The sequence below is a fragment of the Hypomesus nipponensis genome, chromosome 13 (genome assembly GCF_054491055.1).
Source record: "Hypomesus nipponensis isolate SF chromosome 13, ASM5449105v1, whole genome shotgun sequence".
NCBI lineage: Eukaryota > Metazoa > Chordata > Actinopteri > Osmeriformes > Osmeridae > Hypomesus > Hypomesus nipponensis.
The window spans coordinates 5,687,238-5,712,952 of NC_140373.1; the positions used below are offsets into that span (position 1 = coordinate 5,687,238).

The 25,715-nt window shown below is 47.4% G+C and overlaps 2 protein-coding genes across 2 annotated transcripts; one reads left to right on the forward strand and one right to left on the reverse strand.

The window, feature by feature from the left end:
- Positions 1–5,186: 5,186 nt before the first annotated feature.
- Positions 5,187–15,186, reverse strand: ubtd1b (ubiquitin domain containing 1b). The gene is made up of 4 exons (XM_084669552.1): positions 14,386–15,186; positions 9,718–9,945; positions 9,031–9,188; positions 5,187–8,575 (listed from the first exon to the last, which is right to left on the reverse strand). Exons 1-4 carry the CDS (start codon positions 14,471–14,473, stop codon positions 8,240–8,242), a joined length of 810 nt encoding a protein of 269 aa, XP_084525678.1. The 5' UTR covers positions 14,474–15,186; the 3' UTR covers positions 5,187–8,239.
- Positions 15,187–15,533: 347 nt separating this feature from the next.
- Positions 15,534–25,681, forward strand: mms19 (MMS19 homolog, cytosolic iron-sulfur assembly component). The gene is made up of 31 exons (XM_084669533.1): positions 15,534–15,673; positions 16,158–16,206; positions 16,452–16,552; positions 16,799–16,884; positions 17,032–17,106; positions 17,305–17,374; positions 17,475–17,603; positions 17,753–17,814; positions 18,118–18,204; positions 18,546–18,620; positions 18,733–18,810; positions 18,993–19,131; positions 19,386–19,540; positions 19,647–19,725; positions 20,161–20,286; positions 20,464–20,545; positions 20,674–20,771; positions 20,925–21,086; positions 21,198–21,353; positions 21,529–21,628; positions 21,714–21,816; positions 21,897–21,971; positions 22,098–22,224; positions 22,391–22,497; positions 22,820–22,876; positions 23,075–23,261; positions 23,378–23,460; positions 23,651–23,815; positions 24,110–24,169; positions 24,303–24,403; positions 24,570–25,681. The coding sequence occupies exons 1-31, from the start codon at positions 15,583–15,585 to the stop codon at positions 24,598–24,600; spliced, it is 3,096 nt and encodes a 1,031-aa protein (XP_084525659.1). The 5' UTR covers positions 15,534–15,582; the 3' UTR covers positions 24,601–25,681.
- The last annotated feature ends 34 nt before the right edge of the window (positions 25,682–25,715 follow it).

Sequence of the window (25,715 nt, forward strand, 5' to 3'; positions counted from 1 at the left end):
AGATAGAGAGAGAGAGAAAGAGAGAGAGAGAGAGAGAGAGAGAGAGAGAGAAAGAAACAGGGCTGCTCCCTTTATAAGAGACGGGGAGCGATCGAGGTCTGGGCTAAGGCTTTCCTCTTTTTCTCCTCTCCTTCCAGCTATCTCTCCTTTCATCCATCTCTCCTTCCATCCATCTCTCCTTCCATCCATCACTCCTTCCCTCTTTTCTCCTCTCCCAGGGGTGAACACATGGTCGATAAGGGATATAAGGTTTTGGACCCAGCTCTCCTGCCCAGATACCATCAGCTCCTCCTCCAGCTCTATCAGCATAAATCACAACCCAGAACCACATAGTCCTCCATGCAGACACACCGAACCGCTTACTGTTGTTCTACAGCTGTAATCGCTGTGGCTGGTGAGAGAGGGGGAGAGAGAGAGAGATAGGGGGGGGGGGGGGAGTAGAACATAGACCAACTCCGATCTCTGTCTGTGGCTTTACAGTATGTCTGTCTTAATTGTTGCAACACTATATCCAGAACCAACAGTGCAGGCCTTGGGATTCTACCTCTTAAAACCAGAGGCTTTTACAGCAGCAGGATACTGATTTATAAGGCTGCTACGATGTGTAGTAAAATACTCCATCAAACTATCATGTACTGTTTATTAGACCAGCATCCACAAATAATGCTTTCCCATGGAGTATCAGTGGTGTACATTCAACTCCATTCTCTTTCTTTCTTTCTCTTTCTTTTTCATTCGCTCTCACACTTTTTCCTTTTCCTGACAGTGTCCAAAACAACAATTCCCATTTCCTGTGTTTTGCCTGATTACAGTTTTCTATGAGACAGGGTTTTCTTTCTTGTCTCATTTCAACCATAATGACCAAGTGGTGCTGTGTTGAAACAGCAGGGAACTGTGGGAAATAACCCTTTGGATTGCACTTTTCTGCATCTTCCCTCCCCTAGCCTCTCCTCCTTTCCTTTTTTCTTCCCCTCTATCTCTGTTTCTCATCTCTCACCACCACCACCTCCTCCTCCCAGGTGTATCTTCCCCTCTTCCCTCTCACCTTCTCCCTCATCCCCCGTTCCTCACCCCCCCCCCCCCCCCCAGTCTCTCTTCTGCGGTCTAAGAGCAGTCAGACCAGTAAATTCCCTGGCCTTCTGTTTATGCAAAGAGAAAACCACGTACATGAGCAGTCAGTGAAAAAACCAGGCCCAGAGGAATGTGCTGATGGCTGGGGTTTCATCTGGATCTCACATTACAACCCAGACTGAACCTCCCTGACCCACTCCTAACTCTCCTAACTTTCCTAAACCTAACAGTCCTAAACACTCCTGCTTTATGCCTCTTCCCTCTCCCCTCCTTCTCCTACGTCCTGTTTTTAGTCTGCTGCATCTTGTTTCCTTCACCTGCCTCCTTTCCCCCCAGGCATGCTTCATTCTCCACGGCTCCTGTACCCCTGTCCTATGTCCCTTGCTTCCTGCCTCCTTCCTCCTGCCTCCTTTTCACCCAGTTTTGTCTCATGCTTCCTGTCTCCTGTCTATGTCGTTTTACCCCCTATATTCTGCCTCCTGTTCCCCCGGGCCCATGTCTCCTGCCTCCTAAATCATGCTTTCTGGTAATTCCCTAAATCATGACCCCTCATCTTCCTCCCATTATGCCTCTCTGTCCTTTCCTCCCTGCCCTGCTAAGCTAGTATTGTCATCATGCCTTTATTTGGTTGTTCTGGTATCCAGGGCAACTGGAAAGTCCAAACAGTGGGATGGAAAGCTGTCTTGTAAGCAGAGCAGGGAACTGTAGGTCATACTTAGACCCTGCATGCTTAACACACCCAATATTCTGCTTATCTCCTAGGTCTGCTAGTAGGGTCTCCTAGGTCTGCTAGCAGGGTCTCCTAGGTCTGCTAGCAGGGAACCGAATGTTTGGAGAGGATCCTGTTTCATGTCAGATATCCAGAGACCTCACTTGCTGGGAGAATTGACACTTTAAAAAGTGTTTGGTTGGTCCATCAGGTTGTGTTGTTACTTTGACCCAATTCCACCAGTACTTGGAGCAGCTTCTTATTTACTAAGAACTAATTGTCATTGCTCACCCTTGAAAAAAAACTAATTAAATGTTGAAAGTCCCCTTATTTTAAGTGCATGTGTATGTATGGGTGTGTGTGTCTATGTGTGTGTGTGTATGTGATTGTGTGTGTGAGAAACAAGGCTCTATGTTTGAGCAACATCTTCCAAGGTAACAATATCAGGAATGGAACTTGGATGGAGCTGTTCAACACACATGAACTTATTCAACTAGATTTAATGTCCACCACTCCAGAGTTACAGGGGTCAGAGTCAGGGAGGACCAATGGTTCATGAGAAGATGTATGAATACCACTGGATACAAATGTTTCTGCTCTTATTCTAAAACTGGCAGTTGGGTGAGATTCTGAAGATTCAGGGTTGGAAACACGGTCCCTTCCCTAAGATTAGTTAGAATGCATGTAGAATGTCCTGAATGCAAGATGAGAAGGCCTCCTTGTTCATCCGTTTCAATCGAGATTTTCCATTCAGGGAGGTTGTGCTGTACATACTGTATTGCGTCAAGGTTTACTCAACTTTAAGTCCAGCAGTGGAAGGTAACAACTCGGCTCTGCCCTGCTCTGAATAGAATTACAGTTATGTGATGCAAACGTGGCAAAGCCCCCTCCACCGTTGCCCTCAGCCCTCTTTCCCCTCCCTTCCCCTCTCTCCCCCTCCGTATCCCACTCTTCCTACTCCCCCTCTCTCCAGTGCTCACTTCCTCCCTCTTGTGCTGCCCAAGCCAAGCCAACCTCGGGGGCTCTGGGGGCGACTTGTGTGGCACAGACCGAGCCTCACTGTGTCACTGGAATGGAAGCAAAACAGGCTGACCCCTACTGGTGGGAGGAAGAGGTGCACCCCCACAAACCAGGCATTGCATATTAAGATGCAGTTTTTCCCATTTTCAAATTGAACATTAAAACAACAGTCTATAACTTTGAAACTAGCCTGGATCTTAGGAACCCTTTCAGAGAACCTGTACTGAGATGAATTGAGACTGAGGCTTGGCTTCATTTGTGAGCAGAAAAATTGTTCCACAGCATGCACATGGTTCGAGGACACAGCATGATAGGAATAGTCTCACTGACACGCACACACACACACATGGAGCTGGCTGTGTTTTACCTTACCATGGCCAGCGACAAGACAGAGAAAATATGTGTGTGTGAGAGACAGACAGAGAGAGAGAGAGAGAGAGAGAGAGAGAGAGAGAGAGAGAGAGAGAGATGAGAGAGAGAGAGGGTGAGGAGGGCAGACATAGATACTTTAAGAGAGACATGACACATGCAGGGTAAAGTCAATGGAGGGACAAGCAGCAGCTGCCTGCCAGGAGTGTCTGGAAAGCTCCTCTATTGAGTGTGGTGACTCCAACTGTCATCAGGTGTTCAGTCAACCAAGGATTTGAGTGAAGGAGAAAAATGAAAAGAGAGAGAGGAAGAGAAAGAGAGAGGGAGGGAGGGCGAAAGTGGGAGAAAAACAGAGTGTGTCTGCAGTGAGACGATGGACAATTCCTTTTGTGTTCTTTGAGAAAAACAACTGACTGCAGAAGGAATGGAGGGCATGTTATGATTGCACTGAATCAATACATACACACATACACACACACACACAAAACTTGAATGTGACATTTCTTGGCTTAACTAAACCTTGCTCTCGTGGATGAATTTTAGAGAGGCACTGACCATCAGCTCACAGACATTCAACGGGATGAAGCGAGCATGGGAAGGGGTGAGAAGTATGATCTTGCAGCTCAACACCTTGCATCCATTGCATCAAATAATTGGAGCCACAGCCTTCTTGGTTGGTTGGAACTCGAACGTACTGGCCAGAGGCAGACACAGGACACAGATACATCTGTGCCAACCAGCCTTCATGTACAGGTCACTGGCGCTTGTCCAGCTGTCACAGTGTCACAGTGACGTCAGCTCAGCCCATGTTGGTCGTCCCACAGTTCATCAGGTTCCTGCCTGCTTTGTTTACGCCTGCGAAAGCCAGCGTCAGCACCAGGTGAGCGCTGGGTAAGTAGATGAGTGGGATGATCGTCAGGTGAGCAACCCAGCCGGCTCGCCAACAGATTAGTATTAAAGCCCCCCTTCTGAACTTGGCTCGCTCACAGACACACACACACACACACACAAACACACACACACACAGACACACACACACAAACACACACAGACACACCGCCCACCACCCCACACACACACAGTGGCAGGTCACCTGGCTGGCTGAGAGGATTGCTTGGTTTTGTCTATTCTGGTCAGAGCTTTCTGTTATTCTGGACAAAGAGCTGCTCAGTTAGCAAAAGATCCGGTGTCTCTGGGAATACTCCACCCTCCTCCCTGCCCCACCACCCACCACCTATCCTGGCCGCTCTGACCCGGAGTGCTCCATGAAGGCCAGTTCCCTCACCTCTCTTTGCTTTCACACACTTTTTTTTTTTTTATGAAAATGAGCTGCACTGCAGATTAGAATTAAGGATTAGAATGTTGAGGGGGAATGTTAAGAAGGGTAATTTCAGAACAGAGGCATGAGGGGTCACCATTACTATAAAGTACCTCTCCTTCGTTATGACCCTAAACTTACAGTAAGTCTTGCTCAACACGCAAGCTGTTTGTCCCACAAGTCTATCAGAGGAAGCTGAGTACTGTGTTTCTGAGAAATTGAGTAATTTCAGAAATCATTTCTTAAGTGGAAGTTTGGAAAATTACAGTGAGAAGATGTTCACACACACACACAAGTTCTGAGCAATCCAACTGGATTGTCCTGCTATAATGTACCTGTGCATGTGTGTAGCAAGGGTCATTTTGAGTCTGCAGTGCCTCATACTGCAGAGGAAGCTGTCCTCTCAGTCACCCGGTGGACTGTATTTGGTTAGAGAATGGAAGTGGATGAGAGAAAGAGAAATGAAGAGAAAGAAGTCTCAACCAACTTTTTTCAGAAATGTAGCACTTGTCCTCCCAACCCTTCACGTGGAGCAGTGTGAACTAAGGAGGTACGTTTAGGTCATACTGCTACTCTGTGGACGCAGACTGCAATTACAGGAAAGTAAAGGGTTATTTTATATCCAGAGGGTGGCAGTATCGCCTACAATATCCACCACATCTTAAAAGGTCTTCAAAGAACCAAAGAAATTACTAAATGTTTCTCGAATAGTTTTATTTGACAGTTAAAAACAAGGTTGAAAATGAAATCAGCATATAAATTTACACATCACTTGTAAAATAAATTGTAGGCATATTTAATTATCAGAAATCTCAATATAATAATCACGTATTTATTTTCCAAAATGACTAAATATACAGATCTTTATACATGTATACCCCTGGGGACGTTCATCAAAGACACATTTGCATGTTTTTCTTCCGAGTCGCCCGTCGGGCAGAGGAAGCTTCCTCAACCGACCTTGTTGAAAACGCTTTACTAATCTGCAATGGCTTCTGGGTATGTTGAAGTTAGAGGGGAAAGCAGTATAGTGTCTTTTAGTCATCTTCAGAAGAAAAGAAAACCCTAGAATAAATATCCACGGCCTTATGGCTTTTTGTACCAAGGTTACGTCCATGGCAGGTCTGTCTGGAGAGCCCATATCAGTACCTTGAATATAACTGATATGATGGACAGAGAAAGAGAGCATTCACACAACATGACATGTCAATTCCCCGCCACAAAAAGCTGAACAATTGTCATACAGACTATACATTTACATACAGGCACACACACTTTGAACAAGATGAACAAAAACACAGGTGAGACTCGAGTTCCCTTATACAGACCACATCAGGCTGACCATCCCTCCTCCTGACACTTTGTCCTAACTCACTCTCTGCAAGGACGGATGTTCTCCCCCGGCGACAAAGGCTCGCTAACAGTAGGCCTATGGCCTTGTCAGCTCCATTTCTACAGTATGTGATTCAATGCAGGCTGGGGAGTGGGGAAGTGCACAGTCCAGGAATCAGGGTGGTGAACTGAGATGGAGCCAGAGTCGAGCCTTCCATCTCTCGTATTGATTAGAATGAGGTGGCTATTTTTATACCAGGCTCCAGTGTCACTAAAACATACCCCAAGACACTTCCTAAAACAAAACCACTGTACAATTAAATGTTTTGTGAGGGGTGATGACACTTTTTAAATATACCAAAAAAGAGATAAAGGCTATAAACTGACATAGAAAACGGTTGAAAGATGTGATTGTCCTGGACAGGAATATAGTTTTGCAGTTCTAGCTTATAGAGAATAGTCATAACTAATGCAATCAGAAATATGGAGTTAAAAAGTATGAGGTCTATTTTGTATTGCACATACATAGCAGTTGAGAGAAATAAGTATTCAAGTCTGTTTTTTTCTTTTCAGTCACAACTATTTCCACAACATGATTTAGCTGAATAAATTGTTTTTCTAATAACCTACACAGGCAAGAGACAACGAGGACTGCAGAAGGGCTGACATCAAAGTAATGTGAGGAAGATGCGTTCTCAACAGCAAAGCAAATATCTTTTGATGTGATCCTGGACCATGGTGTCGGATTGCAACTCGAAAGTAATGAGTTTAGACCAGAACACTCCTGGTCTCGACCCCAGTCATATCTGGTTTTCTATGCGTGTGCAGCCTCATATACTAGAGTTGAATGTGAAACAGCAAGGTGGACAGAGCGGCGTCTCTGCGTGTGTGCCTTCTTTGTCCGCCTCTCACTACCTGGACTGCAGGTGATGAGGGAGAAGAGAAGACCAGCTACCTCACAGAGATCACAACTGCAAACATGACCCTGCTCTCCTGTCATCTCCTTGATTACAACAGAACAAGAGACTGAGGGAGAGAGAGAGGGAGAAGAAGGGCGAGAGAACTCCTTTGAGAGGTATTTCGGATGTGAATGAAACATTCTTGCACCTATGAGTACAGTTAGGTTTTATCAGTGATTGATTAACAGGGACAACTCTTCCCTCAAACTCTGAGCTTCACATGTAAATGTGGAAACATTTATGTCAAAAGGAGGCTGGGCACATACAACAGACTGTACGCTGCATACAGAACTAGATAGGGCTGAGGAACATAGGAGCAGGCCAAAGTATGATTGAAAGCATTTCCTCTGCCTTGAGGAAGTCTGCCTGGAGTGTTAGGTGGAGCTGTGGGTGGAGTTGGCATTTTTCTATCATGTGTTACATTGTGTCAGGCATGAACAATCAAGCACCAATGTGAAAATTGGCCATAATTCCAAATAGTATTTCTTGTACAATAGTAGGACACGTAGCAGGATGTGACCACAGGAATGACGCACACCACCAGTAAAACATCTTCAACAAACTGGTAGAGACAGATAGACCATTATGAAAGGCAGCGGTAGAGTTTGCATTGACCCATTATTTATATTTCTATTATCAGTGGATTCCTGAATCTAGTGACAGAAGGCGGAGCAGTAAAACTAGCGTTTCCAGGGATTCCATTTAGTCTGGTTTTCTGTCGTCGAAAGGCACACAAACTACCAACAAGTATAATAAAATTGAGTGTGCAAAAAAGCTTGGTTGAGATTCTCTCTACAAAACAAAGAAAGAAAAAAGATAAGAGAAAGAGAGAGAGAAAAACAAAGAGTCATCCGCCTCAAGGGAGAAAGTCGTCTCTCCCTCCCCTCTCCCCAGTCCTCGGGGTCAAAAGGCATCCCAGTGCAGAGTCCAGGAACATAGATGTGCTTAACAACCAACGCATACGACTCTGCCAGAGATCCTTCTATTGGCACTTAGTTAGCTAGTTAACATCAGTGCAGACAGCAGAGCAGGGGGAGGCAGGAGGGCAGCAGATTCCCACTGGCCCTAGTCCAATCAGAAAGGAGATCTGTTGTGATTTGGGTTGGTAAATTTGAAAGGGGATGGGGTTGAGGGCGAGAGTTGCAGTCCCAACCTGAAATGCAGAATTCCCCCTCTGAAATCACTCACTTGGCTGTTCCATAGGCCAACCAATTACTTGAACAGCCAGAGAACCGATCGGTTACAGTTACATATGGACACGCTTTAATTGTTCAGTTGGACACTTGAATAAAAAGCAGCACATTGGAGTTGCTCCCTTATAAGTGTTGTTCATTTAGTTATAGATTTACAAAAAGAAGAAACAAAGAGAGTCTCTTCTTCAAGAACCACATGAATACAAATGTATTATCCTGGGTTTGCTCGGACCCCGCCCCCTCCATCCCTCCTTTCCTCTTCTAGGGCTCAGTTGGTGGGAGCTGTGGGGGTCGAGGAGGTGGTGGGGGTCGAGGAGGTGGTGGGGGTCGTAGGGGTGGTGGGGGTCGTAGGGGTCGTAGCGGTGGTGGGGGTGGTTGGGTTAGTGATGGGGGCCTGCGGGTTGACAATGACCTGGATGACAAAGTCCTTCTGGATCTTGGTGTCCTGGAGCCGGGTCTTGTCTGTGAGGAGCTTCCCAGAGAAGAACCAGCGCTGGTGGGCCACGTCGATGTCCTCCTGGGCCTGCAGCTGCTTCTTCAGCAGGCCGATGGCGTCCGACATGCTGGCGCTCAGACGCAGGTCCTTCCCTGTCGACAGACGCACCTGAGGACAACAACCCCGCAGCAGAGACAAACCCCCGGGGTCAGGACGAGAACAGCTCTCAAAGATGTTCATGAGGAGATTCCTTCAAATTATACCAGGTAGCAAGGCCGTAATCATAATACATATTTGGGGGGACACATCCCCCCAATATTCAAATCTGTTCAAAATGTCCCCCCGAATATAGTGATATAAAAATATAAATGTGCTACGCTACGACAGGCAACCACGCACGCTGTCCGAAATTATCATAAAAAATGTAATTTGTCCCCTCCAATGTTGAGTCCATGGCTACGGCCTTGCCAGGTAGTCATATCCCTTTTTGAAATACACATAGCAAGCACAAAGGCAAATACAGCATAGACAAAGCATATACAAATACTGTATTTCCCACAGAGCTAAGTCCATCACATAGGTAACAGGACCCATCAACAGCAGAGTAACAGTTTGAGTGGCACCTTGAGCTGGAACTCCTTTTTGGGGGCTGCAGGGGGCTCGGGGCTGTCGCTGGGGTCCTCATCGCTGCGCTCAGAGATTAAGTTGATGGGAGGGGCCAGGCAGTAGACAGGAAGCTGATAGCGGTTCCCCAGCTCGTCATAACACTCCGTCAGGGTGCCTGGTGACAGACACGCACAGGTCAGGGGTCAAACGCTGTTATATGGGGGTCTTGTGTTGGCTATTGAGCATGTGAGAGTGAGTGTGTTCTCACTGTATGTCAGCATTAAAGCAGCTCTGTCCACTGTGCCAGGGCTGTGACCAGTGCTGGGTCAGAGCTGTGACCAGAGCTGTGACCAGAGCTGTGCCAGGGCTGTGACCAGAGCTGTGCCAGGGCTGTGCCAGGGCTGTGCCAGGGCTGTGACCAGAGCTGTGACCAGAGCTGTGACCAGAGCTGTGACCAGAGCTGTGCCAGGGCTGGGTCAGAGCTGTGACCAGAGGTGGGCCAGGGCTGTGACCAGGGCTGTGACCAGGGCTGTGACCAGGGCTGTGACCAGAGCTGGGTCAGGGCTGTGACCAGGGCTGTGCCAGGGCTGTGCCAGGGCTGTGCCAGGGCTGTGACCAGGGCTGTGCCAGGGCTGGGTCAGAGCTGTGGTCAGAGCTGGGTCAGAGCTAGGTCAGCGCTGGGTCAGAGGTGTGCGTGTGCTCACCGTGCGGCAGCGTTGTGCTCGCTCCGTCCACGATGGCCTGAGCCAGCTCATGGTCGTTACACTCCAGGGCCACCGCCGCCGCCTTCAGGGCGTCCCAGATCTCCTTGCGTCCCTCGAAGGCGGGCGCCGTGTCCCAGAATTCATCTCTCTTGCTTCTCAGCTGACCCTCCGTCATGGGGTAATCACTCTTCCACTTCGGGCGGTCCTTCTTCAAGGGCTCGTTACGACCTGGAGAGGGACGGTGCAAACAACCAGACCATTAGTGTCTGTCTAACGTATCACAGACTCCCAGATGTAAGACGCGAGGTCTAGGCCTCCACTGACTGGAGGCTTAGACAGCAGTTGTATGGGTCAGTATACATGAGTAAAGCTTACACAACATATGGTCTGCATGCTGCACTCTACTCTGCTAGTACAGTAATTACACCTTCATGAACAGTGTAAGACGGTCAGATTATTTACATGTCAAACAGCCCCCCCTCCCCCCAGTCTGACCCCACCCTACGACCTTAACTAACACATTTTCTGCGGGAAACCCTGAAAATAATTGCCCTATATGACAAACAGGCTCACTTCAGTGTACTGTCACGGTAGATGGTTGGGATAGATACTTGGGCTGCTGCACATGGCTGGCTAGTGTGCCTATAATATACATGGTTTAGCAGACACTGCAGCCTGTGTAATCCAGCATCAGATAGGGGGGAGGGTCTGCCACAAGCCGGGTCTGTCAGTCACTGATCGGTCTACCATCTGGGTGTGTCAAGTGTATGTCAAACTACCTGTCGGCCGACTGCAATTGTCGTAACAGGCTACAAAACTAAAACCTAAATCACGGTCATATTCAAGTTACTGTATACAAGACCATATTCCATGACATGACAGAATTCTAGTCATTCAAGTTTGTTGTAGGTGCAACAGTTTATCTGTTGATTCAGGCTGAATTTGGGCTTCACAACTACTGGCTGACGAGGGAGGTGTATGGGCTCTCAGTGATATGTTATGTTAATCGCAATCAACCTGACCAATTTTTGTCATGTATTATATCTACATTTTAATTCCTATGTGTTCCTGCTGTATTCTATATTGTGCACTGACAGCAGTCATGTGCCTGCCTGAGTGTTTGAAAATATTGGCTGTTATATTGTTTTTTTCACTATAAACTTCGTCCTCTGACCTTCATGCCTCAGAGAGACTTTGTCTGAACTGGTGAGTCTGAACTGGTGACATGTATGTTCTCTACAATCAGCTATTTTTTTTTACAAAACGTATAAACCCAGAACCTAAACTGACAAGTCACATTGCTCTAGTGGAGACAAACATAACGTTCTCCAAACACTTGGTGGGTCTGTCTGTGGGTCTGTCTGTGTCTGCAGAAGGGTGAGTGTGTCTGCAGAAGGGTGATAAGTCATAGGGTAGAGATAAGGGGAAGCCACACACGGGCACATTAAGAGGCACGCTCACACAGGCATACGGACACACTCGAAACAAGCGCACAGTTCTAACAGTGCTGCTATGAAAGGAGGGGTCTGAGTGGATGAGGTGTTAAAGTCAGGCAGCTAAGTTTTACAGTCCACACCACAGTGAGACTTTGGCCCTGCCCATCCCAGGCTAGAACAACAACAGGTCTCAGGGAGCTGCAGCTCCATCCAGCACAGCAGGCCTGGGCCCTGTCTGAACAATCGAAACGTTTACATTTAGTCATTTAGCAAACGCTCTTATCCAGAGCGACTGACAGTAAAGTACAGGGACATTCCCCCAGAGGCAAGTAGGGTGAAGTGCCTCGCCCAAGGACACAACGTCATTTGGCACGGCCGGGAATCGAACCAGCAACCTTCTGATTAATAGCCCGACTCCCTAACCTACTCCCTAACCACTCAGCCATCTGACCCCCGAAACATACGTCCTCACTTCTTTTACTCTCTTCGTATGTGACTGGAAGCATGTCCTTCTCAGCAAAGCTGGAACCAGTCCAGTCATCAGTGATTAAATCAGTGTTTTCTCAAAGAGAAGGATGGCTGATTCACAAAGTTATTCTAATGAGCCTTGTTGAGACAAAACCTCTGAACGGGAAGTCTGCTTCGTGCCCATTGACAACCAGGCCAGTACACAACTAGGGATCGTTAAGGAGGAGAAAGACGCAACCGTGAGACAGTTTGCCAAGTATCTGAAAGGTCACCTTTCCTCCAAACAAATTATTTATAGTGCAGGCAGCTTACAGAGAGTAATCAGCAGGACATGTGCCGGTGTAGGATTTGCAGGGAGAGTTGGATAGAAGTCTGACGTTGGGGCTTCCTGGTAACACTCAGAGAAGGGTGCTGGGGGGCGGCTGAGGGGGCTTGTGTGCTATAAGGAATGCTGTAGCTAATATGCTAGCTTTCAAAATGACTAGTAAAGATTGAGTAGCGAACAATGGTATACAAAAGGTAAAAGATGATGTCTATAGCACATAAGATCTGGGTCAATGTGGTGTTTTGTCAACATCACCCAACAATTCAAATGGAATCTGTTTAAAGGCTGTTATCAACCCATGGTGGTCTACTGACCCTAGTTTGCTGCAGAAGAGGAACATTTCAGACATGAAGCAACAGCATGGCTGGGTATTGGTCATACAGAGCTAGTAACAGTTGCTACATGTTTTGAGGTTATGAGAACATAACAGAAAAACTGAAATGCTTGTGAAATAGGCCTAGTTTCCAGGGTAGGACCACATCATAAAATGCTGTCATTTAACATTTTAAATAAGAGGACTTAGGCCTCACCGGGCCTCATTTACCAGAGAGCAAAAACTCAAAGTGTAGGCAGTCACTCACCATCCTCTATCCTACATATGCAATGTAGGCTAAACTAAACCTTAAAGTAGACGAGGACATTTCAACCTGCACTGGAGCTAGCCTATATTTAGCGTAGGGTTAGGCTACATAGGTTGAAAACAAAGCAAGGGAAGGATTGATTGGGACGTTTTTAGGTTTATTTATGTTGTTACTAGTGTAAGTAAATCATTTCTAACTTCCACATATAACTGTATCCAAATGGAAAACAGGCATCTGTCAATAGCATTTTCTCAGTAATTTATCTCATAAACACTCCAAAAGTCTTGGTCCTCAACATTCTGGTGATACAGATCAAGCCTAGCCACACTCTGCTTTGTGTATTGCCGGCCCAATATCCATCCACCACATAGCTATTTTGTTAAATTAAAGCTGGCCTAGATCTAGACCCATATCAACTAGCCCCACCTCAAAGAGCTGGACACTGATGGACCTAGCCTACGTCTCAGCCTTGCTATACAACTAGAATGTGAAGGAGGATGCTTATTAGATTCACAAGTTGATATCCACCATGAGAGGCTAGCCATCGATAGACATTCTATAAACCAGAGGTCTTCAACCCTGGTCCTCAGGGACCCCCTGTCCTGCATGTTTTAGATGTTTCCCTAACTTAACTTTCTGCTTCATGCAGGCTAATACAAATAGGCAACAGCCTGTTCTTTCACCTTTGCAGCTAGGTAATAATGTAAAAGTTATGCTGCCAGGTTAATTATAAAAACACCAAGTCTACAGGGAGGTGCATTATGAAATGTCTCGACTTATTTGGGTTCTAAAACGATATCATCAACATTGCTTCAACACTGAGTATATTGAGTCTGTGTGTCTACCTGCCTGGTGCACTGAGTCCAGGCAGAGTAGACAATGCTGGGGACATGATGTGACTTGTTCTCATTACCGCTGCCTGGGAGTGCCTTTACTCTACCTGCCTGTACCAGGCACTAGCAGCGAGAGGTAGCTGGGTTACAATATCCACTGGCCCTGGTCTGAGATCACTATGAGTTTACCCTTCAGAGAGAGGTAATGATTTGAGGTGAGCGAGCAAGATTTGTGGGCTTTATTTTTTTACAATCACCACAGCTTCCAGAAGGGCACATTGTGAATAGAATAGTGCAGGGCTTTACTGGTTGTCAGAGACAACCAAAGTCAGCCTGCAGGTCAGAGATGTTCAGCCAGGTTCCCTGAATCATTATTTATGAATGATGGCTCAACTTAAGAAAGTTTGCCAACTCTCAAACTATATAGTGCCATCCATCTGATGAATTTACATTTTACACCAAGTGCTTCAGATGTTATTCAGATGTCATCAGTCATGACAAAATCAAAGGAGCACAACATTGTTGACAGCCACTATTTATCTTATCCTTACAGAGCTCAGTCCTGGTGGTAATGTACTTGCACTGACTGAACAGAAACTGAAATCTAAATTTGCTCAAGAACCATAACCATGCATGCGATTCTGTGCATTTTATTCTTTATATAGAGATGGCACTTGGTGGTAAGTTAACAGGAAACAAGGCACTGATGCTTCATTTTCGTCCTGCACGATGGGGGAGGGGAGATTAACCATTTTGCAGCCATAGATCCCGACATGCATGAACAAACTTCAGAGAAAAAGAATCGATGGCCTGTAGCTGGCTGAAATCCTCGTAGAGTCACATGACAGTAGCCTACATTCGGAAAATATTTTACAATACAAGGTGTTAGATTTTATTGCTAGGCAAACTGGCAATTGCCGCCGTCCCCCTTCTGAAACAAAGCGCCGCTCAGTCAGGCTCAGGTGAAGGTCTGGTATAGCTGGAGAATTTTCTTGTATAAGACGACTAAAGGCAGAATTTCTTACCTCCACGTTTCCTGTGTCCCCTTCCACCACTCCGAGATGAGCCATGGCCCTGTGTGTCCTCACGTTCTCTCCCTACACATCCTCCCATATTATTCACTGGCAATGATCAGTTGGCTAACTATGTAGCTACTAGGGGCCCCATCATATGCCAACCACTGGCTAGCGAGCACTAGTTCCAAAATGAATGGTTGACGCTGCTAGCCAAATATATAAAACTAGAATCGCCAAGTCCAAACACCCGGTAAAGGTGTTTGTATTAACAGCAGGACTTGGTTGTCGGTGATTTCAGCACCAAGCTAAGAACATGATAAATAGCTACAACTAGCTCGCTAGCCAGACAAATGCTACCTAGCTACAGTGGTTTATTATTGTCTGATGCGATCCAACATTCCAAAAGACCAAGTCCCGAGCTTCACGTGCAGAACAATGAGCAAGCTGAATAACGAGCTGATAACAAGCACAGGAAGATTTGCAACGCCAGCTACGAAATGAATGTCATAATAATTTACAAGACCGTTTCTAAACAGGCTTACTATACAAGTTAGCCCGTTAGCATGATGCTACCTCCCTTTCTACCTATGTCTCGTCCGCACTCCGCACCATAGGGAAAGCTACTGCTAGTAAACAAACTTCCTTGCGCTGGCGTCCACCTTGAAAACGGCACACCCGGTGAAACACAAATTTGACTTTAGAATTGTATGCAAAATGTCCATGAGCCGAGGAAAGTTTTCCAAGCCTTTCTCGTTTCCACCTGGTCCCTTCCTGGTAAGGGTATCTGGTAATATTAACTTTTCACGCTTGCGCGTGCCCAGGGCTGGAAGTGTCAAATTATGTTACGTCACGATGTACCGTGAAGCATCCTCGGTAATAAATGGAAATATCGTATGAAATTACATCAATGACGTTTATATGTTGCTATAATTTCAGCACATATTTTAATTCATTCGATGACATACATTACATTAAATGTAGATAAATAATGAAACAACGTATTATAATAATCAAAATCAGACATAGGCTAAATGTTGTATTGACATTGTCAACATACAGAGCATACATTGACTGTCACACAGAACCGTTACATTGTAATGTTACTTATTGAGAACAGCATCATATCATAGAGCTGGGAAACTCACGGCAACAACTTTTTACGCATGCTCAATTCAGTTTGAACCACCACCACCACCAAGGCTGTTCATGATGGCTGCGGACAGTGCCTTGTTAGTGGGCTTGGTAGAAGAATTTGTATCGGGACAACAGGACAGCAAGGCAGAAGACACAGCCACAGGTAGCGAATCTATCCAGCCACTTCATTCGAGGGTCAGATTTGGAGAGCCAATTGCCAGTTATACGCACATGCCGCATGACTGATGTTCATTTAGGCTCAGCCCAGCATGACATCTGCAGGCTAAACTATGTAGCTAGCATGCTAGGAAGCTACATCCTGTATGCAACCGCATGCTGCCAAGCCACCGACATTAACGTCGGGCTGTTAAGCTTGACATATATATGTGCACCGTTTATATATTAGTCTGCATACGGAAGCTTCTTTTGCCAGCTAGATATGTTTGACTGTAGATTTCATAGCCTACATGCCAGTGTGCTTGCTAGCTAGCTAGCTAACTTTATAGCCTTTTGAAATGAGCTGTCAATGGACTATTGGCCCTTACATCCCCACGACCCCTTATCCAGTCTGACTTTATGAACAGTTCTACCGTCACATATTTAGGACTTTTAGTGATTCTAAAATGAAAATGTCGTTTCTTCATCAGGGATCAAAGCTGGAAAGTTCACAATACTACAGCTGGTGGAAGCACTGGGGTAATATGTATAGTATTGTAATTTCCTCTTAAAAATTCAGTAAAAGTCCCTATGCAATACTGTTGTATTTGCGTTCTGTACCTGGTAGAATGTCAGTGGGAGAACTTCTCTATTATGCTTCTCACTAAACCAGGCTTTTATGATATTCCATGGACAATACAGTATGTTGGTGTGTAATTGAATAGAGGTCAGCCTGAGCATCTGTAAACATCTTGTGCCCATCCTCTCCATTCCTCCCTGTGTAGACTAAGTCTGACGAGCTCCCAGCCCCAGACACGAGCACGAGCAGTCCAGCTCCTCTCTCAGGTCCTGCAGGAGTGCTATGCAGATCTCTCAGAGCAGGAAGGTCTGCTGTTCTATTATATTCTAATGTACTATGCTCTATGCTTCTAAACCCTATACTGTATTATACTCTGTTGTATAGTACTTCTTGGTTATCCCTCACACACACACACAGATGGAAAGGCTCTGTGCCCACGCATTTGGTACCTAAATATGTCTTGCAAACCTATCTAATTACCTGTTTGTGCATTAAATGATGTGATCCCGTGTACTGAAAATGTTAACCATTTATTTTATTTTGGACTCAAAGTGGAAGTTCTTATAGCCTTCTACGAGAATAGACTGAAGGACCACTATGTCATCACACCGCATGCCCTACAGGGACTGAAAGCACTGGTCAGTCACTGAATCAGCTAACTCATTCCTTGGAATAATGTCGCTCTATATGTGCAATTTGACATAAAGATAATTGCAAAAATGAAAAAACAGAGTTGGTGTGTGGCATAACATGCATATGCTCATTTTTGAAATACCCTCTTTCAGACCAAATGCACAGTGCTGCCTCCTGGGTCTGCAGTGTCTATGCTGAAGTCCCTGTTTCAGGACGTTCATGTGCAGGTAAGCTCACACAGCTGGCCTATATTTCCCTGGTGGGTAGGGTTTAGGGTAGAACTAACACAACAATGAGTTTCCACACAGTTTAATGCTGAGTAATCATTTTGCAGATGATTTGAACATATTTAGTCAACATAATTGAACTGTAAAGTAGCAATGTATAGCAAAATGATGTTTCTGTGTGTGTATTTTTTCTGTCAGTCTCTGATGCTGGCAGAGAGAGCTCATGTCTACAACATGCTTATCAACCTCATGGGATCCAGAGAACAAGGTATACAAATATTCTGCTATAAAAAAGGAAATCATATTTCATGAATCTTTTCCTTTTGGGGCCTGTAATTCACATTTGTTGTCCCATTTTCATTCCACAGAGTTGAAAGGTTTGGGGGCAGACTTTGTATTTGGATTTGTCCAATCAATGGATGGGGAAAGGGACCCACGTAACCTCCTGCTAGCCTTTCAGATTGCCCGGAATATCATCCACAGGAATTACGATTTGGGTGAAAACACAGATGAGCATGCACACACACACACACCGTGCCAAGCAGAGTTCAAATTGGAACATGTGATGTGGCTGAACCAATATATATGTGTTAGTTATATTTAAGGATGTTGCTGTAATGTGACGTGTATGCGTCTGTGTTCCCAGGTAAATTCACAGAGGAGCTGTTTGAAGTGACGTCCTGCTACTTCCCCATTGACTTCAGCCCTGTGAGTGACTGTTTACTCAGCTGCTGGGTACTAACTCCAGATCAGCCAATGACGTAATGTCTATCTCTGTCTGTGTGTTCCGGTGGACGGTAGACTAACAGACTACCACTTGGCTGAAATTCAAAAAATGGCTTGAAACTGTTTCTCCTCAGGTTCACAAAGCCTCAGATTCATCGTGACTTCATGAATTTCCCCTTTGTCTTTAAATTGAATATGATGATAATTGTTTGAAGTGGGCATTTATTTTCATGCCTTGTAGCATGATAACAATCCAGGTTTGTGTGTGTGTCTGTGTGTGTCTAGCCTCCCAACGACCCCCATGGTATCACCAAGGAGGAGCTGATTTTGACCCTGAGGGCGGTGCTGACCGGGACCCCCAGCTTTGCAGAGGTCAGGACAGGGACACAGTGCCCAGACTGTAGAGATGTAAATGGGATACAAGCTATGTAGGAGGGAAAAGCAGAGCCAAAGAGACTGGTCAAGAGAAAGAGAGAGGAAGGGGAGGGCAGGAGAAGAAAAAAAGTCTGTAGCCAAGACTGCAGTAGCTGCTACAGCTGAAGAGATCTATAGAATATGTATCAACAATACAGCTATTGATTTGTAATGTGTGTGTGTGTAAGGAAATTAAACAAAGGCAAAGAAAAAGGGTGTGCATTGTGCGCGCCAGCATGCTTGTGGGTTCGAGCTGCATAGATATGATTTGTTTGTATTTTTACAATTTGCATCTCCAGTTCCTGTTGCCGCTGATCATCGAGAAGCTGGACTCGGATGTTCAGAGTGCCAAACTGGACTCCTTACAGACTCTGGTGAGAACAAGCTTCAGCCTTGAACATCCTGTGCCCCAACCACCCAATACCACCCAACAGTCTGTCTCTGGTGCCCATGAGGCTCTTGATGTGTTTGGCATCTGTGTTGCAGAGCGCCTGTGCGTCTGTGTATGAATATAAGGATCTGGCAGAGTACCTCCCAGGGCTGTGGGCCTCGCTACGCAGAGAGGTACCCTTTAGAAGAACCACAATATTCTTATTCTACCTTATTCTCATTAACTTATTTGAACAACAACTGTCGGAGTGTAAACCAATTCAGGAACTGTGGGTCTACGTTTGAAGTGTAAGGTTAAAGCACCTTTGACCTCAATGCAGCTGGGTTGTAATTGGTTCCCCTACTCCTCCTCGCAGGTGTTCCAGACAGCCAGCGAGAGAGTGGAGTCCACCGGCCTATCAGCTCTCAGTGCTCTGACCTCCTGTCTGTCTCGCTCCGTCCTCAACTCTGACTCTGAAGACTCCCTCAATGTCTTTCTGGACCAGGTCATCAAAGGTAGCTAGTGTCTCTCCCTGCCTGTGTCCCAGACACAGAGACCGGGGGAGGGAACACGCTCTGCACCAAAGGTGGTTTTGACGTGTTGTGTACTGCAGAGGAGGTTTGCACTTCGAGAGGAAGTGAGAGCTATACGACTCCTCTACAGTGGCAGCTCAGTGCAGATGGATGCTTACACAAAGTAACCAACCTTCCTGCATGCCAGACCACCAGAACCTCCACCCACACGCGCGCCTCGTGTCTTCTCCACGCAGATTGCGAGCACCACCTGAGTGAGCCGGACCTCAAGCTGGTGTGGCCCAGTGCCAAGCTGCTGCAGGCTGCCTCTAGCGCCTCCTACAGGGCCAGCTACAGGGTGGCCGCCGCCGTCATGCCCTCCCTCATCGAGCAGTACAACAACCGCACCCAGGTAGGGGCAGCACATCTGTTTCAAATGGTTAAATCAGTGACAATTTTGGCTTTGTCTGATGCTAATCATGTGACCCCCCCCCCCCCCCCCCTTCTCCAATCTGTAGTGCGCTCATAGGCGCACCCTGCTTGAGGTGGTACAGGGCTTTGTCCAGCCGTCCAAGATTGGCCAGTTAAACACGGAAGGTGGGTGGTGTTGCTCCCCTAACCTTGTATCACGTTCATTTTCTCTCTCTATACCCTTAGAGAAGCCTCTGGCTGTGTAATGTGTTCTACCAGTGACTCATGTGGCAGGACCTCAGAGATTTCTCTGGGGATGAACACTGTTAGAACTTGCCCAGCCAAGCATGAGAACACTTAATCGCAAATCATCCTTTTGGAATGATAAAAATGCAGCACTGTTTTCTGTTCTTGACAACTAAGCTGGTTCTCCCGAAGGCTCTGAGATTTCTGATTTGTAGCTGTGTGACTTGATTACTAACCTGTCTCATGTCCTTTTCTAACCCTTTTGCCTTTCTCCCTCCCTGTTTCTGCTCCCTCCTGTCTTTCTCCGTTCCTGTCTGTCTGTCTCTGTCTCTCTCTCTGTCTCCCTGTCTGCCTCTCACTCTCCTCCCCTCCTAGATGAGAGTGTACTGAGTGACTTCCGTGCGTCCCTCTGTCGTGTTGTGTTCTCAGCGCTGACAGAGAGCAACGCAGGGCTCCAGGTCACGGCCACACGCGTGCTCACTGCACTGGCCCAGCACACAGGTGACTAGTCCTTTGTTTACACCAGCTCATACGAACACAGCCGTTAGGTAGGCTCCACATCTGTTTCTCAGCTAAAATAAGGGAATGTTCATTAGTTTCTCCTCCCGTATCCCTCTCTTCTCCCCTCCCCTCTCCTCTCTCTCCCATCTTCCCTCTCCTCTCTGTCCTGTCCCCCAGGTCTGTTGCAGCAGGCAGACGTGGAGCAGGCTGTAGCTCACCTGACCAGGCTTGTTCTTGAAGAAGCTGATGCCACAGTCAGGTGAGACCTAGTGTCTGTGTGTGGGCTCTGGTTCTGTAAGAGGTTCTGATGACAAAACACCATAATGACATAATTCTTCTCCTCTCTCTCTGTCTTCTCTCACACTGTCTGTCTCTGTGGGCCTTCAGTGTAGCAGTGCTGGACTGTGCAGGATCCTTAGCCAAGCTACACCCTGCTGCCTTCATCACCAACATGGTGCCTCGTCTAAAGGACCAGATATTTACAGGTTCTCTCCTGTTTTCTGGTTAAATCTGTATGAAAGGACAATGCCTTCAAATTGATTTCCCTCCCTGCTGCAACCAACCCCAGGCTTGTTTCAACGATGGCTAATATAACAAGATAAATACCTGAGGTAACCATCTCCCTGTCCTGCCTTCAGAGCCCATGGCCCTCGGTGATGGCTCCACTCTGTCCCAGGAGCCATCCCAGCATGCAGTGCGTCAGCGGTGTGTGTCAGCGCTGGCAGCGGTGTCGTCTCAGCCCAGTGTGGTCCAGGAGAGCACCCCAGTCCTGCTGCAGGTTCTAAGCTCCGCACACACAGGTATCTACAACACACACGTGCACAAACGCGCACAGGCACTTCATCACGTATTGTGCGACTCAGTATCACACGCGAAGAGGAGGATTTTGTTGACGATGACGATGCCTCCAGGCTCTGGCTGTTTCTCGTCAGAGGAGGTGGTGTCGGTGTGTCACAGTCTGCAGAGGATAGCAGAGCAGGCGCAGGACACAGAGGAAACCAGTCACGTCTTCCATGACATCATCATTCCGCGCCTGCTGGGACTGGCCTTGCAAGCAGCCCTGCAAGGTAAATCTTTCAACTTTTCATCCTCTGCCCTCGCCTTTTCCTCTCAAAAGAGAGTAGTTATTTACATGCATTTATATAAGGAGTGACTAAGAGGAATCAAGGGAGTCGTTTGAGCTGTGAACTGGTTTGAATCCAATTAGAATCTAACATCAATGATCTCCTCTGTTGTGCGCAGGTGAAGGGCATGCTGGTCCTCGTAGTCCTCTGGTGGAGGAGTCTATCATTTTAGCAATGGTCCCTGTCATTAGCACCACCTGTGCCAGGCTACAGCCCGCGTAAGTACACACTTTGTGTCTCTCTGTTTCTCATAATCACTCCTTCCTTTATTTGACTCCCTTGATCTCATGACCATGTCAACAGACTGGCCAGTCAGACTGCATCCAGGGCAGTATCTCTCTTCCTGGATGGGGACGTCTCCTTCCTGCTTGACAATGCCTTTCCGGACCACATCCAGCTCCTCAAGGTGAGCACGCCTGTGGGCTTTTGTCGACCGTGTGTTCGTGTTCATGGTACTGAATGATGCATGGCGCCATTGTCTTCCAGAAACAGAGCCAGTATTGGAGCCAGTCCCAGATGGTGTGTCTACTCATGGCCTGTGTCTGCTCTCTGCCCAGGAGTGTGAGTCCGCTTGTCCCCACGCCTCCCGGCCTCCGTCCTCACATGCTATGTAATGACACAAAGGCAGTTCATAACTTGTTTCTTGGTAGATGTAGTCCTTCATGTTGTGTGTGTGTGTGTGTGCAGGTGGAGGTGCCCCAGATGGACAGACTGCTGGCTGAGCTGGAGGAGCTGAGCTGTAGCAACAATCACCCTCTGTCCTACACCTTTGCTGCCAAGTGCTACGCAGGCCTAGTCAACAAAACCCCTCCAGGTAACTGTCCGGGAGGCTGTGAGTTGGGGGGCCTTACGGCTTGTCGCGTGTGTCGTGAACGTTTGAGACTTGAGACAAGTCTCAAGGTTGTGACGAAACAAGGGATCTCTGGTTTCTGAGGTGAATCCGTATTCACTTTCTCTCTCGGTGTGTGTGTGTGTTACAGGTGACTCCCTGGAGTCGTTGATAGAGAGGACCATGAAGAGAGTGTGTTCAGAGCTGGACTCCCCCTCCTCTCCCCAGCACACACAGGCTCTCACTCTGCTGCTGTGGGTGAGCTCCTTCTCTGGGCCTCCGGACCCGTACCAGCTCACACCACTATAAACTCATATGTCTTGTTCCATTTCCCTCTGTGGCCTCGCACAAACACATCATTGACTGCCACTGCACAGCCAGAAATGGAACAATGCCCAGCTACGGGCTTTCGGATCCCTTTTTCCGTTTGGCAGCAGAACAGAGATTTTCATCCCTGTGAACTGACCTTGTGTCTGAGACTGGGAGCGTCTCTCTGAGGACCTGCTGTCCATTGTGCTGCGTTGCTGCTGTAGCTAGGGCTGGGTTCATGCCAGTGTCTGAATGCTCGTGTTGTCTCCAGGTGGCCAAGGCCCTGCTGCTGAGATACCACCCTCTGTCAACCACCCTGACGGACAAGGTAACGGATCTGAGGCTCGCTGTCGCGCTCCAAACACACACACACACACACATGCACTCACACGCTTACACACCAGCAACCCAGGACACTCACACGTAGGCCTAAACACACATGCTAAGACAGACCCGCAGTGACACACAAACCAGGGTGCGTACACACTCGCACTCAGTCCAGTGACCCTATGTCTCTCGCCCTCAGCTCTTCTCCCTGCTCAGTGACTCTGAGCTGGGGACCTTGGCGGCCGACGGCTTCTCTCTCCTCATGAGTGACTCCGTGGACGTTCTGAACCGCGGGTGCCACGCGGATGTGCGCATCATGTACCGCCAGCGCTTCTTCACTGAGAACTCTGCCAAGCTGGTCCAGGGCTTTAACTCTGCCCCAGCAGGTACCAGCCATACCGTTATCCATCAGCCATCAGAGAAATACACGATTGGTGTCTGTATGTCATACTGTGTATTTCCATCTCTCTCTCCCCCTCCCCCATTTCTCTCGATCCACCAGAGAAGAAGTCTTGCTATCTGAAGGCTCTGTCCCACATCGTCAACAACCTGCCCAGAGAGGTCCAGCTCTCAGAGCTTCCTGCGGTGAGTGACCAGAGTGGACAGGAGGTCTGATTGTAGAGTTGTTGAACTTGCCGTCAAACACAACTACGAAGTAGAACATGGGGGAGAAAAAGATCCAGAACGCATGACGATCCTCGTTCCTGATTAGCGGCTTTGCTTTCTTTTCATGTTTTGTTCTTCTTCCGTGATGACTTGACTTGTGTGCTCCCAGCTCCTGCCCCTGCTGCTGGAGGCCCTGTCGTGTCCTGACCAGGGCGTCCAGCTGTCCACCCTGTCCTGCCTGCAGCCTGTCCTCCTAGACCCCCCCCCTGCCCTGGTCACCCAACTGGAGGCTCTGGTCTCACGCCTGCTGGCCCTCACCTCCAGCCCGGCCATGGTAGGGGCTACACACACACACACACACACACACACACACACACACACACACACACACACACACACACACACACTCACTCACTCACTCACTCACTCACTCACTCACTCACTCACTCACTCACTCACTCACTCACTCACTCACTCACTCACTCACTCACTCACTCACTCACTCACTCACTCACTCACTCACTCACTCACTCACTCACTCACTCACTCACTCACTCACTCACTCAACCAACTCTTCATGCCTGTGTTGGATGGAAGAGTCTTTCTGACGGTCTCTGTCCTATCACAGAAAGTGCGTATGGCCTCACTGCGGTGTATCCATGCCGTCTCCCGCTTCCCCGAACACGAGGTAAGACTCGCTCTCATCTTGGTTCCGAGTCCCGGTGTCGACGTTCCTGATGTCACACGGTCACCTGAATGACGCTCCCACGGCGTGTTATGACACAGTCGTTAATAGCTCCTCCCCTTGCCCCTGGTGCCAGGTGATGCCATTCCGTACCAGGGTGCTCCGTGCCCTCGCAGCCCCCCTTGGTGACAATAAGAGGCTGGTCAGAAGCGAGGCTGTAAAGGCCCGTGGAGAGTGGTGAGTAGTTAGCAGTAGAGGCCGGTGCTAGGCAAGGAGGTGCGGGTCTATCGATAGTGATAAGGTACATCAACACAGAGAGAAATGGTGGATTACGTGTTGCTGTTTATCTTGTTCACACACCCCACTAGACTTTCGGTATCAGGTAACTGTTTGTCTTCTATAGGTTCTTACTGGGAAGTCCAGGGGGCAGGTGAATGACCTTTCCCTCCAGCCCACCACACACACCCCAACCACATCCAAAGGTGGTGGGTAGGGTGAGACAGCCTGTGTCCAAGCTGGGTGGCCCAGGAACTAGACTCAAGACCCGAGACAACATGGCCCTCTCTGGATCCTCACCCCACCACCACCTCTAATCCCTCCAGCTCACACCCCCGCCACAAGTTCTTCACATCTCATTTTTGGACTGCTTCTACCCTGACATACGCACAAACGTGAGAGGAGTTCCACTGACCAAGAGCCTGGAGTCCAGGAGAGTTGGCCCTCATGGCACCTTCAGATAGGAATGTGCTGCCTAGATTGTATATTTGAGTGTCTGTGATGTAGACTAGAGGTGTCACGTGTGCTCTATGCGTCGCATATCTGTCTGGAGTGCCGTGAAGGTGTGACCTCGGTGAGCTCTGATTGGCCTGGACCTGCAGGACGGTATGATGGCCAGCTTGACCTCAGACTAGGAGCTGCACTGAACCAATAAGAGCACTGACACAGCAGCAGCCTCTTTTTGGGGAAAGGGCAGGATTGGGCATTGTTTAGGTATATGTGTGTTTTAAAGGAAAAGGAAATGTATTGATTTACACAGATGAGTGTTTCTCATATGGCTGAATGTGTGATTGGGTAGATGATTTATGAACAGTGTGTATGTCTGAGGTCTGAACCGGTTCAAAAGCTCTAAGTTCATTTTAACTTGATTTGAATATCTAACCATATTGAAGACGTTTAGTGTTTAGAATGAAGATGATGCAGAATGAATGCCACTATGAACTTGCCAATCATCCAAAGTGGTGCACTATTTACAATTGTTCATTGGATGACTTCCTGTAACAAAAGCCTTGATTAGAGTTGTCAGAGGAATCCCTTTTTTGCAGAAACCTTGAGACTTGTAGTCTGAATTTAAGAACGATAGATGTTTGTAGGTGGTCAAGGGTTGTTCGTTGTCTTTCAGTCTCACTGGTCCCAAGATCCAAACTTCACAAAAACCTATGCCAAGGATATATGTGGACAATATTTAAATATCTTTAAGTTAACCTGTCAATAAAACATTGTTTGTAATTGTATAAATTGTGGTTGATTCTTTTTATAAAAATGACATGGG

Excerpts from the sequence above, each read along its gene's own strand:
- ubtd1b (XM_084669552.1), bottom strand. The coding sequence starts at position 14,473 with ATGGGAGGATGTGTAGGGAGAGAACGTGAGGACACACAGGGCCATGGC. Across the intron at positions 9,189-9,717 it reads GAGCACAACGCTGCCGCACG|GCACCCTGACGGAGTGTTAT; the intron begins GTGAGCACACGC and ends GTCTGTCACCAG. Across the intron at positions 8,576-9,030 it reads AAAAGGAGTTCCAGCTCAAG|GTGCGTCTGTCGACAGGGAA; the intron begins GTGCCACTCAAA and ends TGTTGTCCTCAG.
- mms19 (XM_084669533.1), top strand. The coding sequence starts at position 15,583 with ATGATGGCTGCGGACAGTGCCTTGTTAGTGGGCTTGGTAGAAGAATTT. Across the intron at positions 17,107-17,304 it reads TTCAGGACGTTCATGTGCAG|TCTCTGATGCTGGCAGAGAG; the intron begins GTAAGCTCACAC and ends TTTTTCTGTCAG. Across the intron at positions 24,170-24,302 it reads CCCGCTTCCCCGAACACGAG|GTGATGCCATTCCGTACCAG; the intron begins GTAAGACTCGCT and ends CCCTGGTGCCAG.